The 18,576-nt window shown below is 42.0% G+C and overlaps 1 protein-coding gene across 4 annotated transcripts in view; it reads right to left on the reverse strand.

Moving 5' to 3' along the window:
• Positions 1-17,018, reverse strand: part of fam131bb (family with sequence similarity 131 member Bb) — a 31,521-nt gene extending 14,503 nt beyond the window's left edge. Inside the window, exons 1-5 of one of the 4 annotated variants that reach the window (XM_080896578.1) lie at positions 16,865-17,018; positions 5,923-5,960; positions 3,139-3,174; positions 2,665-2,758; positions 28-252 (exon numbers count right to left, since the gene is read on the reverse strand). In XM_080896578.1, the coding sequence (XP_080752704.1) occupies positions 28-252; positions 2,665-2,758; positions 3,139-3,174; positions 5,923-5,960; positions 16,865-16,892 (421 nt within the window). In that variant the 5' untranslated portion in view covers positions 16,893-17,018. Of the gene's footprint in view, positions 1-27; positions 253-2,655; positions 2,759-3,138; positions 3,175-5,922; positions 5,961-16,864 lie in introns of all 4 variants that reach the window. The other 3 variants (XM_080896577.1, XM_080896580.1, XM_080896579.1) reach the window with 3 other exon arrangements.
• Positions 17,019-18,576: the final 1,558 nt, after the last annotated feature.

The raw sequence follows: 18,576 nt of genomic DNA on the forward strand, positions 1-18,576 counted from the left end.
TGAAACTCTTGTCCTCATCCAACCGACCTGCTGCAAAGCGAGCCTCTTTCTCCCCATCACTGAGGTCACTGTAGGCGTCGTTCTCCAGCCGCCGCTCCTTTTCTCGCTCCTGGGTAGTGATGCGGGACTGGAGGACGCTCCCCGAACCCACCGTCGTCATGCCCCAGTTTTGCCATTCAATCATGTGAGCGACACGACCCTGGGCCATGGCTGTGGGCTTGGTCACTCTTTCCTTCATTGTGCGTGTGACACCTGTTTTAGGAGAAAGACCCAGACAAGGAAGGAGCAGAAGGAGGAGGGAGGGTGGCCAATTTAAACAAAATGGGTGGAAGTAAGAGAAATTAAAAGACCAGAGGTTTAGAGAGAGGTGATTAGCCGAGTTGAGGGAAGGAGTAGAGAATGAACCGGTAGATGGGGAACAAAATGGGGGAAAAAACAAAAGAAGAGGAAGGAAGAGACATAAGATAGATTCGTTATTATCAAGTGTGCACTGGTTTTGGGAGGAGGAGGGTATGACGCTATGATGTGATGGCTCATGGAAATATGGATATCCGGCACGGTTCGACTGATAAATTGATTAAAGCAACTGTCATATAAATAATAAACCTTTCAGTGTTGGAGTTGTTGTGTCTGAAATTGGCTTTACCTCACATGATTAACCAGAACGAGTTTAAGTATAGCATACCGTTCCCATTTTTAAGGATCATTTACAACAAAAGCGCCTGATGTATTATATATATTTGTTTTGATGTTAAACAGGACCTATTAGGCTCATTATTAACTCACATTTTAATTCTTGGACTTCACTGGAGTGGCTTTAAATGACTCGGGATCAAAATAAAACTCTCTCATCTTACACTGTGCCTTGGTTTAGCCTCTCTGTTCATCACATACAGTTTCACTTTGTCTCCCCTGAAATCCACCTTACCTGTGAGCCAGCTTTCTTTTGATTGGCTGCCCTTTGCAAACAAAAGGTTTGAACAGCAGGTGGTGGAGCTCATGTGCTCACAGCCAGAGCTGTGTCCCTGAGATAACCACATTAAGGATATCCGCATTCACTGACGTGTCTGAAGTAGTCTGAAAGTGAGCGATTAGAGCAATGTGAAGCCTGAGCTTTTGGCCTGCTGGGATTACTTTCACACACGCTGACCTCATTATTTAAAACTTTAACCATATTTAATATTAGCATCCAGAACTGTACCAGTGTATAAGCCTATTCAAGATTATTTATCTAAAGTTCAGGAGCAGGACCACACCCACAACAGTTCCTTTTCCAGCCGTATTTCTATAAGTGCCTATTTGGCCCATCATCACTTTTTCTCTGCTTGTAAGCCTCTCTCAAAGGTATCAAGGGATCCACCGCCTCAGCGAGCCTGTGGCATAGTTCATTGCTTCGTTATTAACAAACATTTTCATTCGCATCTGGGGCTTTAGTCCTTGGTAGTGAATATCAATCTATACATTTATCTTTAGAGAAATAAACAAGGATAACCACAATAGGCCCGCCTTTAAGAAGTAAACAAAATACCCAAACGCCTCTGGGATGTTTGAGACTGCTCATTTTCTTAAAATATTGAATATCTTAAATTAATAACTGCTCGTAAGGAAAACATTATCAGCCAAATCCAACTATTCAAAAGTCTGTAGTTAAAAGAGGGTTTTCATGAGCACCCATTATAAGCTCAGAGAAATGAAAAAGGGTTGTGGAGGTGACATTCGCGTGTTTAATGAGACTGTTAACATCACATGGAGGGGAGACGGCAGGAGACGTGTCTTGTCTGACAAAGGTGCATCATGGGATGGAGCAGGTTAATTGGGGTGAGGCGGCTGTGTGGCATGAATAATGAGAGGTTGGCTTGTTGACATGATAGCTTCTTCACACCTCTGCTAAGCTGCGCCGGGTAAACAAAAAAACTCCTCTCTTTCTCTTTATTGCGCTTCGGAAAACTCAAAGCTGCTGAACATACATTTAATTTCCTGGTGCCATGCCACTACAAACTCATATCTGTTTAACAGCTCTGCTCCATATTTCCACGCGACTAACATGTACTGTAAATCCCTGGCTGCCTGATTCTCTCTGATGGTAGCACATGACGATGGGATTCATGAATAAATTATAGGACAAATCCGTACCACAGCACACGGTATAGCAGCTGGACTTCATTACACTGTACTGCAGTACAATTCACTGCACTCAAATAAACTGCACTACACAAAACAGCTGGATGAAACCAAAAAACGCTGCACTAAAAGAAAGCACTTCACTACACTAACTCTGTTTGACACGGCACTTTGCACAGTCAAAACATCCATACTAATACTTGCTCAGAACAGCACAATTTCACAACCACTTAACATAAAAAACTACACTTCCCACTCACCTTTCCTTAGAGCAACAAGCTGTGTTTGTGTGTGTGTGTGTGTGTGTGTGTGTGTGTGTGTGTGTGTGTGTGTGTGTGTGTGTGTATGTGTGTGTTGTTTTTGAAGCTGAATTTGTTCCGTCAATGACTCACGAGGAGTCATTGACGACTGATATCACAGCGTGGAGAGGAAGTGATACAGGGGAACCCATTTAGGGTACCATGCTGACTCCAGGGCCCGTCTGAGGACAGAGCCAGCATGGGGTCGTTTACCAGTTACAGCACAGACACACACCTGACACACCTGACAGAGAAGACTTAGCCAGAGCCCCGATGCCATAGGCGTTTGAGTTCCTCTTGAGCCGGGGCAGGATTGATGTGGTGTCTTCCATAGACAGCTAGAAGGAGAGAAGAGAGAGGAATGGAGGAGGAAAGTGTGGAGAAAAGGACAGCATGGATGGTGTGAGAGGCCACACAGAGACAGTGTGACATGACAGTGTGTGTGTCAGAGGGGTGAGTGGAGAGGACAAGTGATGGAGGTGTTGGGTTAATACAAGAGACAGAATTTGCATTTCCCAAATCTTGATTCAAGAGATATTCTACAAAATAAATATCATATAAATCTAGGGTTTCTGATTGTGCTCACACCAGTATAATAAACCGCAAGACGGACTATACGGCTCAGGAGGTGGGGATGTCATAAATCAAAACGCGCAAAAGCAACAAATAGATAGGGAGAGAAAAGTAGTAGATGAAGGAATGATGCCACAACACTTACATTGATTCCTTCCCATGAAAATTCTGAACGTCCATGCTGAGGAAGAGAAATAGGAGGAGAGAGGGATGGGGAAAGGAGGAGCAGGAAAGAGTAAGAGAGTGACAGGACAGAGAGGACATTGACATGCATCGGGGTTGGGGGAGTGGGGGAGTGGGGGGAGGACGGAGGGGTTGATTGCACATCAAGCATGCGGAGGAAGAAATTAGGAGAAGGGAGAGGAAAATAAGAGGCAGACACACAGGATTTTCCAGGAACAAGGAAAGTGAAGAGCCAGAATGACAGGGAGAAGGGAGGGGATTAAACAGGGATCAGTTTATATTTGCTTAGTTGTGTAAAGCAAACTGAATACGCTACGGATGAATGAATTTCCTCTTCGGTTACATGTGCTGCCAGAAACATTGAAAGCCAGCAGAAAACTGTGTGTGTTTGCGAGAGCGAGATATCAATAGTGTGTTGAACTGTATCTGATCCTGCACACAGACAGGGGACTGAGGCTTTCAGGAGGAAGGGGACATTATGTGTTTATGTGTGCGTGTGGCAGACGCTGAGAACAAAGCAGATAAACACTCTCTCTATCAGCTGGACTGATACTAACCGCACTGGGAACACTGGTGTGCTACTGGCTGAGCTGATATTTTGTCCCCTTTACTGTTGATGTACACAAGCGGCAGACAGACAGTCAAGACTGTCAGAAAGCTCCAGGTCTACTTTCTTCTGGATAAATGCAATGCAAGCTGCACTGATGGCACAAGTCTGAAGATCCTTCACTTCAGTAAAGGCATCACTAACATCACGTCAGTGATTACATACATCAGCTAGTTTGCATAAACCTGGGAACATGTAGCCTGGCACAAAGTCTCCCTAAAAGCACCTCTTAAACTCACTAATTAACATTTAAATGCTTAATTAGTCTTCAAATCCCTCTTTTCCTAGATTTGTGTCATTAGCTTATTTTTTCTGGTCAATCTGCAGACTCAACAGAGTGTCACCTGAGAAGAAATAGCCTGTAATTAGAAAAACAGCTGTGGCCCTTCTTCTTTTTTTTTTGCACATTTATGCAGATTAAACAAACAACATATGGTGCTGATAGTTGGAATTTTCATTTTTAGACTAGTTGTTTTTAGTTAACTACCTGCTGCCTGTAGCTTTGTGTTTCTTTTAAACCTCCATTTAATCAGGAATTAAAACTTGGGAAAGTCATTCCAGTCCGGCCCTTACACTGTCATGCTGTTTCAAATTCATGCGTAGGATCTGCCACATTTAGTCCTGTTCCAAACCAACTATCCTTAAGTAAAAGTAGAATAAAGACTTCCCTCAATACTGAGTCTGCACCCATGCAGGCTTACTAATTACATGAGGTAAAGGTGCCGCACCAGTTTTGTGATGTGAAAAAAAACTCCATGCACTTCCAAACATAATATGCTTGTTATTCTTTCAGTAATAAAAAAAAATTAAAGTGACTTTCATGGAAATTTAGTACATTTCTGCATGTTTTTGTAATTGCAGGTATAGGTCCCAGAGAAAACACTATACTATATATTTAGCTTATAGTAATGTCTCCTCATTGTATTCTCAGCATCTATTTTCACATACTGCAACACATCAAATTTTAAAAAAAGTAATAATACAACGTAAAATATGCTCAACTCGAAGTAAATAAATTAGAATTAGAATTTTTAGCTACATTAAAAATAACAGTGTAATGTTAAATAATTATAGAAATGAATTAAAGTTCAATGTAAACACAGTTCTTTGTTAGTCTTACTGACTGCTCTGCTAGTCACGTTCTAGTGCTTTATTCTCTACACGTCAAGCACTTTATCGAAAAACTACAAAACTTTGTGAATTAACTTCAGTGGTCAATAGAGTAAAATGTAAAGATTATGTAATTCAATTCTAGGTTAAGATAATATAATAATGAGAGTGTGATGAGAAGGGAGTGTTTATAATCTCCTTCAGCTACATCTAGATGCTTTATGTTAATCAATGTCTGCCTCTTCCTTCCCTCATGTAATTCTATTCTTTGCTCCCACTTCCTCCATCACTCGCTCTCTGGTCGTCCCTGTCTCGCTCTCCATTCACAGGAGTGGGTGTGAGGAGAGAGCTGGGCTGCCTGGAGCAGCTTTCCCTATGTTCTTTTCCAATAGCCCTGACAACACTGATATATATGTATAGAAAGTGTTTGTGTGTGTGTGTGTGTCTTTTTTCCCCTCTCTGCAGAACCACGGGGGCATTCTGGGGCACGACACATAAATAAATGATGCAATCAGTCCACAGTGCATTTGGTGGAAAAGTGAAGGTCTCTACACTTTAGTCCAAAATGGATCCTGCTCCTGTGTCCTTTCTCAGAGGCATCAGTTTTAGAGCACGAGATCAGTAATGCAGCGGGAGAGGAGAGGAGAGGAAAATGTACAGTGATAATGATGTGTAGGAAGTTGGAGAAAGAGAGGAGTGATGCCTCTGCCATTCTGCTTTGAACCAGCACTGAGGAGTGACTCTGTCAGACAGCTATAACAAGCTTCAGACATCCTAGCAACAGCAATAAGCCAACCAAACCAGCGATTATTCAGTCATCCAGCCACACCACCCCATCTTGGCGATGGAAGTGTAGCGGGAGCGACTGACATTGCCATGGCGTGATCTACTTCGCTAATCTACTAGCATAAGCACTGGTGTTACAGCTCATCGTGTGGCCATGTTGGTTCCTCAGGTGGTGTGGAAAACAGTTCACTGTCAGAGGAAGTCAACAACACGGATGAGCAGGAGGAATCACTGAAGACTTACTTGTTCCCCATCCTTTTGGACTGGCACCCCATCTGACGCTGAGAACGCGTTGAACAAGAGAGACAGAGAGGCACACAGAGAGAGGGAAGAGGGGGGAGAAGAGAAAGAAACATTAATATTTATTCTTAATTACATTCAGTGACAAAACTGCTTCCACAAAATGTTCATGAAGACATGGTTAAAAACTAATAAGGGAGATATTTTTCTCTTGTGTGCCTACATTAACAAATCATTTTTACACTTTATTTATAAAAGTAGTAGTAAGACCCACCTCCAAAAGAAAACCAATAACTCAGATGAAACCACAAGTGTCACACCTGAATTATAATAAATACATCCACTAAGCACTTATTGGCAAATGTGTGAACAGATTTTAATGTCACATAAAAATCTGGACATTTCCCTGAATTCCTCTCAGCCTTTTCAATCTCGATGAATCTGGATAGATTTTCCAGGAAAATCCAATCACCTTTAAGTCTCATCCTTTTCTGCTCCTCAGCACCAGCAGTGCGTAAAACTGGTGAGAATCACCTTAGAAATACAATCTGATAATGTCAACAAATAGAGGCTCACTGCACAGTGGATTCCAATACACACCACACAAAAAACAAACACACAAAATCTTGTGATTCCACTTTTACAAAGACAAACAGATGGCAATGTTTTATAACATATGTATAACACTTTTATAAAACCATTTATGTTCGTCAACCAATCGCCTCTCACAGTCACACATAACTACACGATGTTAGTGATGCAGCACTGATGAGTGGCAGTCTAAATAATCTTTAATTACACCAGTGAGGAGAGTCAATAATTTATATATAAAAAATGATATAAACAGAGGGTTTAATGGCTGTTTGTAACCAAGAAATTGAATTGACAATTGTTTTAGGAATATATTTATAAATACGTATATATTTTTTTTACATATTCTGTACTTTCTTTATGTTTGGTGATGTATTAATTAATTAAAGGACGGATATTAATAAATATCAAGGAGAATAACAGCATATCTCTGAGTCCGTGCTGCCATTTCACTTGAATCTAACAGGGCGCGCTCCACTTATGTAGGCTAACTAACCTCATTAAGGTGTTAGCCCTTAATGAAGGACGCCTTGGACATCTCTGTGCTGTGTCAGACACCATAACATTGAAATCTTGCAAAGAGATGTGACCAAGCCAGCTGTTCTCATTGGGGTGAATCACGGTTAGTAACATTTTCAATCCACATGGATATTCACGCATAAGACAAATAGTGCACTAAAAAAGGAAATATATATAGTAAATATTAGCCCCATTAATGATACGAAGAGAAACAGAAAGTTCTTGATTTTTGTACCCAAGCCTGTACAATAAAGGTGAAGGTGGCTCTTCACCTTTATTACCGGAAGTTAGTATGGCTGAGAAAAATACTGCTCAGCCACAGCATATACTTACCTCTGTGTCATTAAGGCTGTAAACACGATATCTCAAAAAGCTTTGAACTCATCCTGATTAAACTTTGTAGGGGTGTAGAGTGAGGTCATGTTAACGATCCATTAAAATTTGGTTTACATCCATTGAGGTGTTCAAGTTCAACTTAATGATTTGTTGGTCATAAATAAACAAAAAGCGTCATAACTGAGAAACCATGGTTCTTAAAAGTGTGGTGTATGTTGCAAACATATAGAAAGTACCTTATAAAGATTTGAACTATCATATCACATTTAACCTCTGACCTCTCCTTCAAGGTCAATAGATTGCGCTGAAGGTCAAAGTGATAACAATGCTCTATAGAGTTATTTAAAAGTGTTTCTTACTGGCATGTAGTCACATCACTTGCTTTGGACCTCTGACCTCTTCTTCAAGGTCAAATAAGGTCAAACATTTTTAAAACTATGTTTAAAATTCTACCGCCTTTGTTAGTATTGACAGCATTTAGGAAGTGATACAGGTACATGTGGATTCTAAATATAACTTTATTGTTTGCATGTAAATATCATGTCATATTTGACCTGTGACCTCACTTTTACATTTCACAGCTGCCTTTCTTTCAAGCTGACCCCAGAATGTGTTACATCTTTAAAGAGATCATCAGGAGAAAGAGCTGCCTACTTCTACTGCTATTACCCATCCACTACTCCTGCATAATGTTTGCGTTATAAAAGTAAATATCTGTCATGCAATCCTCATGTGATTTTTATTGCACTCCAAACTTCTTAAAGTATGTTTAAAAAGATAAAAAAAACAAAATTAATATATAAAAACCACGTTACAATTCCTTTAAAAGTAAATACTGCCGAGAGAGTGAGCTGCAATGGTGAAGTTTTCCAGCTGAGTGCTTCTTGTCTTACATATACAGTCGGACTACAGTAACAATGTACCTTTAGTAACTTATCAACATGACTTCAGTCGGTTCTGTTCATTGTTATGCATTATCACTGCTTTGCCTAGTATGTTAGCCCAGGCCTACATACCTAGCATTAGTGCAAGCAACAGGATGCTGACTGCAGCTCACTTAGTGGCCACAACAAGAGCTACTACACAATGACCTTAAAATGTAATTACCTTCATTCGGCATTCATGGCAACACATTCAACAAACCAACATATTCCTCCTTTTTTTAAAGCCTTTAAGTGTTCATGGTGAAGCAGACTGGAGTAAATAAAAGATTTTTCTCCCAAGTTTGACTCTTGGCTGAACCCGTTAAGCTGTCATTAAAATTTTGTTATTCTGCATTTCAGACCTGGTCAGTCTACTATGCTTCAATCAAGACCATTACCTCCTTGTTTAGCTGAGAGCTTCTATCAGCCCCCTGCAGGTTTTACTCTCAAATCACTAGAATGCAAACCAGTGCTGGAGAGCAACAGAGGAAATTTAATCAGTGATTGTATTTTGGTCAAATTCTGAAGTATACTAGAGAGGAAACAACACCACTGCATCAATCTGCAATCTTAACTTGTAGTTAACTGTACTGAAAAATGACATTTGAAAGCTGATTAATCTATTTGTGGTCATGCAGTTTCTAACATACTTTAACTGCATCTTGTTAAGTAAACTTTTGAACATTTACATAAGTAAGATTTCATATCGCAGACTTCTAATAGTCTACTTTGCTTCTATTGTGTTCCTATAAAACTGATAAATATTGACGCCTGCGTCACACTTAGCAATGTACTGCTTAAAATGGCAGATCAAATACAAAGCTGTCCACCCTGCATATTGTAGGTGTAACTTGTGTGAAATACACCCTCTCTGTTGGATAAATGAACGTTATTATCCCTCCTCGTTCCTGGTTGTCCAAATCCTAATTAAAACATTGGTTTAATTAGAGAGTCGTTGGCGGTAATGGAGTTTAAACACGGCCTCAGTCTCTAGGTGCTCCTCTGTATCAGAGGGTCTGTGCTCTGTGTGTACAACTCTCAGAGGGGCTTACTCCTGTATCAGCACACTGTGAGTCTGCGTATGTGTCTGAGTTTGCGTGTTTGTGTGTTGCTGAGCCAGTCGCGGTTCTCAACAGCTGCATTTGGCAATCATGAGCGATTCCTCGGGAGCTCTGAAAAAAAAAAACACAGAGAGTTGTTGGCTCTCTAGATGTCCAGTGATGTCTGTGACCCACTGACCCAGTGATTCAGAAACATCAGCTCTGGTCTGTCTCTGTTGGGCTCTCAGATATTACCCTTCCCTCTGAACTCCATCCAGTCACATCAAATCACTGCAAGGGCAGTGGACAAGGGACAGGCTTCATTCCAGAAATTGGCCCTCTTTGCTCAGCAGGAAGGGATGTGCATATTTCTTTGGACACAGGAATCACACTCATTTCAGTGGGAATTTTGGGTAAAGTATTGGCATATATCATAAGTCTGTAGGTTTTAATATATTTAAAGTGTTTCTTCCAGGAGAGACTGTGTTTTATCATCCTGTTTTCTTCGACCCAGTTTTCCTCAACCATCCAAAGTTTTTTTTGCTTTTGTTTCTCTTAATACCTCAGGACATCTTCACAGGAGATGTGTGACGTTACTGTATGTATAAATAGCTGCTTGGATAGTTATTACTGGATTAAATTCACCTAAGGGACATTGAAAGTGATGCCTGTAGTTTAGGTCTGAAGGTAAAATTACAAGGAGTTTGTTAACAGTTGTATCTCAGCCTGGACATGGTGATTAAATAAACATTTTTTTAAACTTAACAATGTTTAAATGAAGAGTCAAACAAATACCAATATGGCAACTCATAAGTTAGACTGCTGGCTTGATGTGTAACCAGTGGTGATCCATGCCACAATTTTGATTTCCTCCTGCCTGTCAGTGTTTACAAGTGCAGAAAAACACAGAGAATACATTTTGGAAAGTGCGATTTCTTTTTTGTTCTCCACACTGACTGTTTACCTGCATGCAAGCAAAGCGTGCTCAAACATGATTATCATGCAGCGTGTTTGCTATTGACCAAACTACAGACTCTGTAAACGCTACATGATTGTACATATGCAAATACTAAATAGGCTATTTATTTTTCTGCTGTCTTCACTGTGCGATCGTAAACATACAGTTATGGATCTGACTATAATTTTACTTTGATAATACTTTGTGTAAAATTTCAGTTTGGTCACTCGGCTCCAAAGACAGGAAGTTGAATTCTGGCATAATGACTAGAACTGATGAGCTAATATGACTTAAACTGTGGATGAATGTCAGACACAGGGATGAACCCTTTCCTAGTGACACATGTGAGCCACATAAAACATTTCCACTGATGATCACAGTATCTAAATCTTCTGATTATGTTTAAATGGAACTAACAGCATACATAATAATGCACATTTTTCTTTCAAATGACTTGTGGAATACGGCAGAAACATTATCGTAGATTAGCTGATGGTTCCGCCACAAACTGCAGAAATAAAGAGACCACTTTGTATCCAATGAGTGGACGGACTCATTAATATTCAAGTGATAAATTAACGATTAGAAATGAACTCTGTGTGACCTCGGAAGGATTAATCATGCATGTGTGATTGTTAGCACTGAGGATTGAGGTGTGATGGGGTTATTTATTGGCTGATATGAGGTAGCTGGGGAGATGTCTCATTTTCTGCCTGGGTGGGAGAGAGTGTCCCAGATTTCTTCCCCATCTGGGTTAAAAATCTGCCCAGCAAACACAAACTACATAAACATACATGCACATTCACTTGAGTCAAGCCTCCAGCAACCTAGTGTATAGTACACTGCACAGTGACTCACACCATGCCACTCCCACTCTCCCTCACTTTAGCTTTTACAGTCTCTCTCCCTTGCATCCCTCAGCCTCATTTGGCCAATTAGCAGATTAGCAGTCAGTCTCCCCACGCATGAATCACAATATGGCAAAAGAGTAGGTACAACCTACCACTGGGAAGACCTCCAGCCTTTACACAGCAATGGACCAGAAACATTACATTAATATATAGCTATAGTCGTATGCACAGTATATTTACTTTGCGATTACATCAAAGAAGATTTTGTGAAGTGAGGCATGAGAGTTTGTGTCTAAATCGTGCCATTTTTAGTCAGTTATTCGTAGTTCACAGAAAATCTCTTTATATGATGGGGTCAGTAGTCATTATCCAGCATCTCAGTAGTTTCTTTTTATCATGGCATACACTGTATCTCCGCACTCGAGTAGGTGATGCTGTTGGGCTCTCAGCAGCACAGTGAGCGAATGTGTTATTCTGCAGGACGGATCCCTCCTTGAGGAAACAGCAACAACAACAGAGCACATGACCAGAGCTCTGAGCCAGCTTTTCCTCCCCTGGCACTCACCCTCCTCCACCGCACACACAGCAGTGCAGCGCTCTGGATACCCCCAGCTTAGCTCAGCCGAGGAAAAGGAGCAAGTAGCTGTAAGGGAGGAAGGGCAGAGAGACTGAAGAGGGAGGGAATAAAAAGGGAGTAACGCGACTGTGCGTAACGAACAACTAAAGATCTGCAGCGGCCGCACTGTCAACTCCAGCTCTGGCTGTAGTGGGTTGATGGCTCCTGCTGAAGTGGGAATCGTTTGAGCGTCATCTGTCTTTTTTACCCCCAGTGCCCTGCAGCAATAACAGCAAGGATCCAGGGGGTTTGGTGCTTGTTTACCGTGACAGCTGCAGTAAGGCTGGTTGCCACCATGGGGTACCGGCTTGGATGGCAGCCCTCTTGCAGCGATATGTGCAGATGCTGGGTTATTGAGCATCAGAGTTCAGCAAGAACACAGCTGAGGACCAGAGCCCAGATGGCTGGGAGAGATGGCAGAAAACTGAGCTAACGGTGTCTCAGGACATGATCCAGTCACATGCAGACACCCTGACATACACATACTGACACTATAACACAGCACGAGACGACCATTAACCTGGTGAAATGGCATTTCTAAGGTTTGTGCCCTCTTCCTGACACGCTTCATTAATCTGTCTCTGCACGAATGTGGCTGCTATCCCGAGCAGGTCTCCATCACTGATACGGGGTGAATAACTTCCAGCAGTCACCTGTGCAGTGTGGTAACTAAAAGCCTTGGGCAGAAGTACCTGAAGCCCATCATTGTGACTCTAATAAACACCCTAATAGCCTGTTAAATATATAATGAACAATTAGACCTGAAAAGGAGGAAATGCTGTTATCCAGTTCTGTTTAGATAAATGGATGGAAACCTGTAGAAAGAGAAGAAATCATTAAAGTATGAGGCAGCTCGTGTACTTTGTATGCAGGAAATCTTTGTTTTCCTTGCTCTTTGATATTCAAAGGAGACTTCCCATCTGTGAGAACATGGCCTTTTTTATCAGCACTGAAGTGGTTAGTAGCTGCAGATAACACAGAGACAATCTGTGCCGGTCGCACACTAATGCCGAGCGCATCCACAAACGCACATATATTCATTCTTTCTCACACACAGCACACACACACTAAGAGATCAAACTGTAGGGATGAATTTTCTCCTTCACAGCATTATATTTCAATTTCATAACTCACTCTGCGGCTGAGTCACATTGTTTATAGAATCGCCTGCCATCATGTGCCCACACACAGGCCTCTTATTTCTGATCTGCCACATACACACAAGCTCACATTTGCATGCACATATACAATATACAATGTTATACCTATAATCATCCAGGTTTGTAACCTGGTATTGGTAACAAGGCAAATTATAATAGCGCACATCAGAGAAGTGACAAAGAGGCGCTCACACACACACACACACACACACACATACACCTTCAGGTTAAGACCCTGTGTTATATTTGTTACATTAGAATCCTTGAACATAAGAATACTCTTTGAGCACACATACCATTGCACGCACACAATGGTCATCGGGTCTCACCAGGTGTCTCTGAGTACTACATCACTGAGTCATTCACCTTGAATATGCTCCTGAGCGCAAGGCTTTTCTATCCTATTCTAGCCAATCAATCAGACTCTACCTCTGCCAGATTTGCTAGTTTACAGGCAGACTGCTAACTGGCAAATACGGGACATGGTGTCAGTTGTTGTGTGTGTGTGTGTGTGTGTGTGTGTGTGTGTGTGTGTGTGTGTGTGTGTGTGTGTGTGTGTGTGTGTGTGTGTGTAAAGGCATGGTGTAGCGGGGGTGTTCGGTTTTAAATTTAATGGCAGGGAATCCCTCGCTGTAACGCAGCAGAAACAGAGCAATGGAAGAAAGCGCTGAAGTAACATTGGTGCACATGGCGCTTTCACACCCACACAAAACATAAAAAATTCAGTAAGACCGCTACACCACAAGACGCAGGTAAACTGGGGCTCCATACACAAACACATGCAGTACCATGGAGGCGCAAAGACACCAAAACTTCTGAAAACTGAATGGGCTGAAATCCAACATTCTACTTTTTTAATAATATGTTACTAAATGTAAACATGATTTTCTACAATTAATTTGTTTTATTTAATAGGATGTTGATAAAAAAAATAAAATGAAAGAACAAATCATAAACAAAACATCCTCCTTTTACACATGCAATACTCTTTCTTACAAACGCATTTCAGTCACCTCAGGCCCAGAAAAGCGTTGTGAATCGATGCCCAGCCTTAAGCAAGTAAACAACCACAAACACTCACTCACACTCATACTAGAACTGGCTCTTACTGCTTATTGAATCAGCAAATAGTGTGTCAGCTAACTGGTAGTGACGAGTCTAGATAAAGGGCTGCACAAACAGGTGAAAGTCATCACAATGTCCCACATTCATATCTATAATTTCACCACAGCAGGATGAACTACAGCAGTTACAGTCACAAAGCACACAATGCCCTAAATTATAGTGATTAATGCTTCAAGGAGTTGCAGGTATAGTGCTGCCTGGTAAGTGGACACAGGAAAATTAGCTCAAGTGTAGCTTTTGCCACAGTTATTACTGATTAGATTATCTGCATTACATTGAGAAATATGATCGGCATCGTGGGGCTGTGACAGTTTTACACTGACACTGGCTTTTCTGCGGGAAGTTGCTCTTAAAGATGCAATTAAACTCTAATTTTGTCATAGAATGTAGTGCCTTTTGTCACTGACGAGGTTAAGAAGAATGCGCATCTCCCATCTGCTGCATCTCAAGGCCTTTTACCCTCTGAAGTGGTGATGGATGGATGCAGACAGTTTATCTGCTGTCTGTACGTCTGTCTTCGCTTGACTCGGTAACAATCAGTAACACAAAGCAACCACTATCATATACTGTAGCGAGCCTACTGTACTTGTATGCAATTAGGTCGATAAGGCTATAAGCCAAACCTTTGCCTGGCAAAATAACAAGCAAACAAATAAAATATTTGCACAGCCTTAAAAATTTGTAGTTCATTTTTGCCTACGTGTATCAGTTATTGAGTCTTTCGGATGAGATCTTTCCGTTTAACCTGACACCCGACACCTTTAGAGTAAAATAAGGGGCAAATAAAGCTTTTGGTTCACATTTCTAATATAAAAAATACAGAATCAATATAGAACTATTTCCTGAGGGATACTATGCAGTATACTATATCAAAGGCTGGGCACAGCCGTATCGTTTGTGAGAAGAATCAAACAATAGTACAAACTGATATCAGAGCCTGGCCACAGAGTGCACTCCCAGATATGATGGAGCTGGGAGAGATAGAAGGGAGACAGATACATCAGGGCTACTCCCGTGCAGAGACAGATCCACTCCTTTTGCCTGCTGCTCCTCCTGTTGATCTCTGTTTGGCAGCGTGCACTGCAGTTGAGCTGGTCGATCAATAGCACACACTGAAGCCATTCTCACCCAGGATAAACACAACCCCGCCTTTGGATGGGCAGCACTGCTGCTGATTCTGTTACTTACAAGGAAATCAGACCGAGTCACACAAGCTGCTTGAAAATGCCCAGGCTTCCTTCTCTTAACTACTGTTTGTTTACGCATTTGTGTTAGATTATAGTGCACACAGCTTAAGATAACACTTGCAAACTGAAGGGAAATATTCCTTTTAGTGGATCTACAATCTCTACTGCTCTGGGCTGCTAAAAACATATTCTCCCTTATCTTTATTGCTTATCCCTGACTCGAAAACATAATTGCAATTACTAGAGCTCCCTTATTAAATTCCTAAGCTTCCATGATCGCATGTATAAAAACGAGCATCAGTATACAGGTGACTCACCATTAGATTAATGGGGCACCTTTTTAAAGCTTTCTGCCTATTTCAGTCACATTATTTCCAACATCTGGAGGCTTGTAGGGTCTTCTGTCTTGATGTGAGTGTTGAAATAGGATCCCAGTCTCTTCTCCTGCTACACACTGTGTCAAGAAAAAACAGCCAGAGCTGCTGGATTTGCTGTTTCTGCTGTATTCAGTTCACACCTGCCTTCTTAACTGTGTCATCTTGTACTCTTTTTTGCATATTCTAGATATTTTTAAGAAGAATTTACATTTAGTTTTAAAAAAAAAAAAAGGGGGCCTGGGAAAGGCGCAGCATGGACCCTGTTTGCAACAGGGTTCTGGTAGCCCAGTAAAGGCTGTGCTTGAGTGTTTTAGAAGAGTGAGTGACCACCGTGTCCAGACCCATGCTGTGCCATAAATATGTTTAAGAGCTGGATGTGCTAAGTGAGACATGAATATTTAACAGCAAAGAAAGTCTGTGTTTATTTTTACCTCGGCACGTGATTGATGCTACACACTAGGACGTGTAAGCGTGCACTGCAACATACCTGAATACATTTAAGCAAACAAGTGATTGTTTACCCGAGCTTTTTGTTTTTTTTCCCCAGTGCCGGCGCTGTCAACACGACAGCTACGGGTTTATCCAGGACTATCCTCACCTGAAAACTCCCATCACTGCCACACACCCTCGCCTATGCATTTGCCCCTCCCTCTCCCCCTCTCTCCCTCGCCATCCGCCCATCTCTTCTCCTCCCCGCCTGCATTCTTCCTGCTCTCTCGTTATCCCCTTCCACTCTATGCCTATTATTCATGCAAATAACAATAAACTGTGCAAATGTCCCAAACAATGGCATTATCCCTTCTCTCTTTCTCCAAGCTATGTCTCCCTATAAATAAGCACCGCGCTTCCCTCTCCCGCCTCTCTCTCTCTCTCTCTCCTCTCCATCCCTCTGCCTCCTACTCACACATATACATACTGCCAAACAGCATCATAAATCATGGGATGGGAGGAGGGAAGAAGGGGAGCAAGGAGGTGGGGGGTGCAGCCACACACACAGTAGCACATTTTAACACATATTGCTTTTGACATCTAGGCGGTATACTGTGCATACTGCCTCTGTGACCACACGTCCAGAGCTTGCCTTGAGACTGCACAGAAACAGAGGCAAGCAGCTCCCGTGCACAAACACATACAAAGACTGCTCCTAGTCTACACAAACCCTTTGCTCCTGTATGGACCCGCATCCTCCAGCATCTCCGCTGCACCCCTGCACCCCTCACCCCAACCTCCCTCTAGCCCGCAGTAAGAGAAGTGGAGCTTACTCAGTCTCCTGGAGCCGATGCACCCCATGGTGTATTCACAAAGGCCCTGGACACAAGCGTAAAAGTGTTACCCAGACACGGCGCATTCTCCTTCTCCTTCCTCCTGCGACTCTCTCTTTCTCTCAGCTCTGGCTTCTTTTCTCTCGCTTCTCCGCTGCCGTCTCTTTTTCTCTCTCCCTCCTGCGCTTGCTCGATCACTCTCTCTCCCTCACCCCCTCTCTCTCCCTCTCTCTCTCCCTGCTGCTCTCTCTCCAGTGCAGTGTCTTAGAAGAGATCCGGTTAGTAAGTCAGTATGCCTGAGGGGAAAAGATTAGGACTAAATAAAGATGTGATGCATTACTGTAATTATTTCAAAACATGTATCATATATTTTTTTATTATAGTTATCAATAATAAGGATATCAACATATTTTATTACCTGTAACATTTGATTTTTAATGTTTAATTTAAGTGGCAGGAGTTCTGACTTTTCACGCAAATAATTTAACCTAAAGAGTGTGACGATGACAAAATATCTGAATATCCACCACATGCAGTCGTTTAAAGACAGGTCAAACAACAATTGGACTGAGTATGTGTGCAGTGACGTGCCATCACTAAGATCAATAGCTGTGCTGAGAGTGTCGGTCTGCCATTGTTGTAGATATCACTGCACTGCTGTAATATTGTTGAGCTAAAATGGGGGATTCTCTCTCTGTCTCCCTCTCCCGTGTGCGTTCAGCCTAACAATGCACTGCAGCGGTTTCCTCGCTCCTCTCCTCCCCTCGCCATCTCCCTCTCAATCACCCAACACCTCCTCCCTCTTTGCACCCCCCTCTCCCCAACCTCCCCAACACTCATCGCTCAAAAAACATTCTCATACACCAACATGAAACAATCCTGAGGAGAGAGGAAAAAAGCAGCAGAGGGTTTTCCTTCACAGTCAAACTGCTGCTGAGTCTCCACCTCCTCCCTCTGTCATCCCTCACTATTGATCCGCCCACAGTCATCTCTGCGCCTATTTCTTCTGTTCACTAAGGATTACATTCCCCCTTTTTTGCCTTTTTTTTTATCCCCTTTTCACCTTGCCTGCTACACTTCTCTATTCTGGTAAAAAAAAAAAAAGCAAAAACAAACACCTGTCTCCTTAATCTACAGCTCTTTCTGCGTCTCTCATTAGACCTGTGCCTCTTTCCATTAAGTCTGTGTAATTAATCACGTTTTACGTTCAGCTACAGTTTTGCTTTCTAAAGAGGGTGAAAAGAAGATAATCGAGATAAAATGGTTATTGTGACACAACCTGTTTCACAGTTTCTTCACAGCATGTGCCTTTTGGCCCTTCCCTAAAAGCCCTACATCACTCCTCCCTAAACTAAACTTAGCGCTCAAAGAAGACCTCGTTATAAACCAAAACAATTATCATTATGACTTCTGCACCCTCCGTCTACTATATCTATAACGCCATCATACCAAAACCTTTCCTCTCATCGGTTTTCTATGAAATCGTGCATTTATTTTTACTTTGATGTGTGCTGTTTCTAAGCAGTCTGGAGACAGGTTTATTTGTGGTCATTTCTTTGTTGACTTTGAACTCTCTGGGTAAAGAGCAGAGAGAGAGAGTGAGAGAGGGAAAAGAGCTGGGCAGATGGATGGAAGGAAGAACAGAAAGCAGGAAAAAAGGCGCAGATGGAGGGAGTGATGAGAAGCAAGGCAGGCAGAGAACAGTGGAGTCA

The sequence above is a fragment of the Rhamphochromis sp. 'chilingali' genome, assembly GCF_963969265.1.
Source record: "Rhamphochromis sp. 'chilingali' genome assembly, chromosome: 11".
In the NCBI taxonomy this organism is placed as follows: domain Eukaryota; kingdom Metazoa; phylum Chordata; class Actinopteri; order Cichliformes; family Cichlidae; genus Rhamphochromis; species Rhamphochromis sp. 'chilingali'.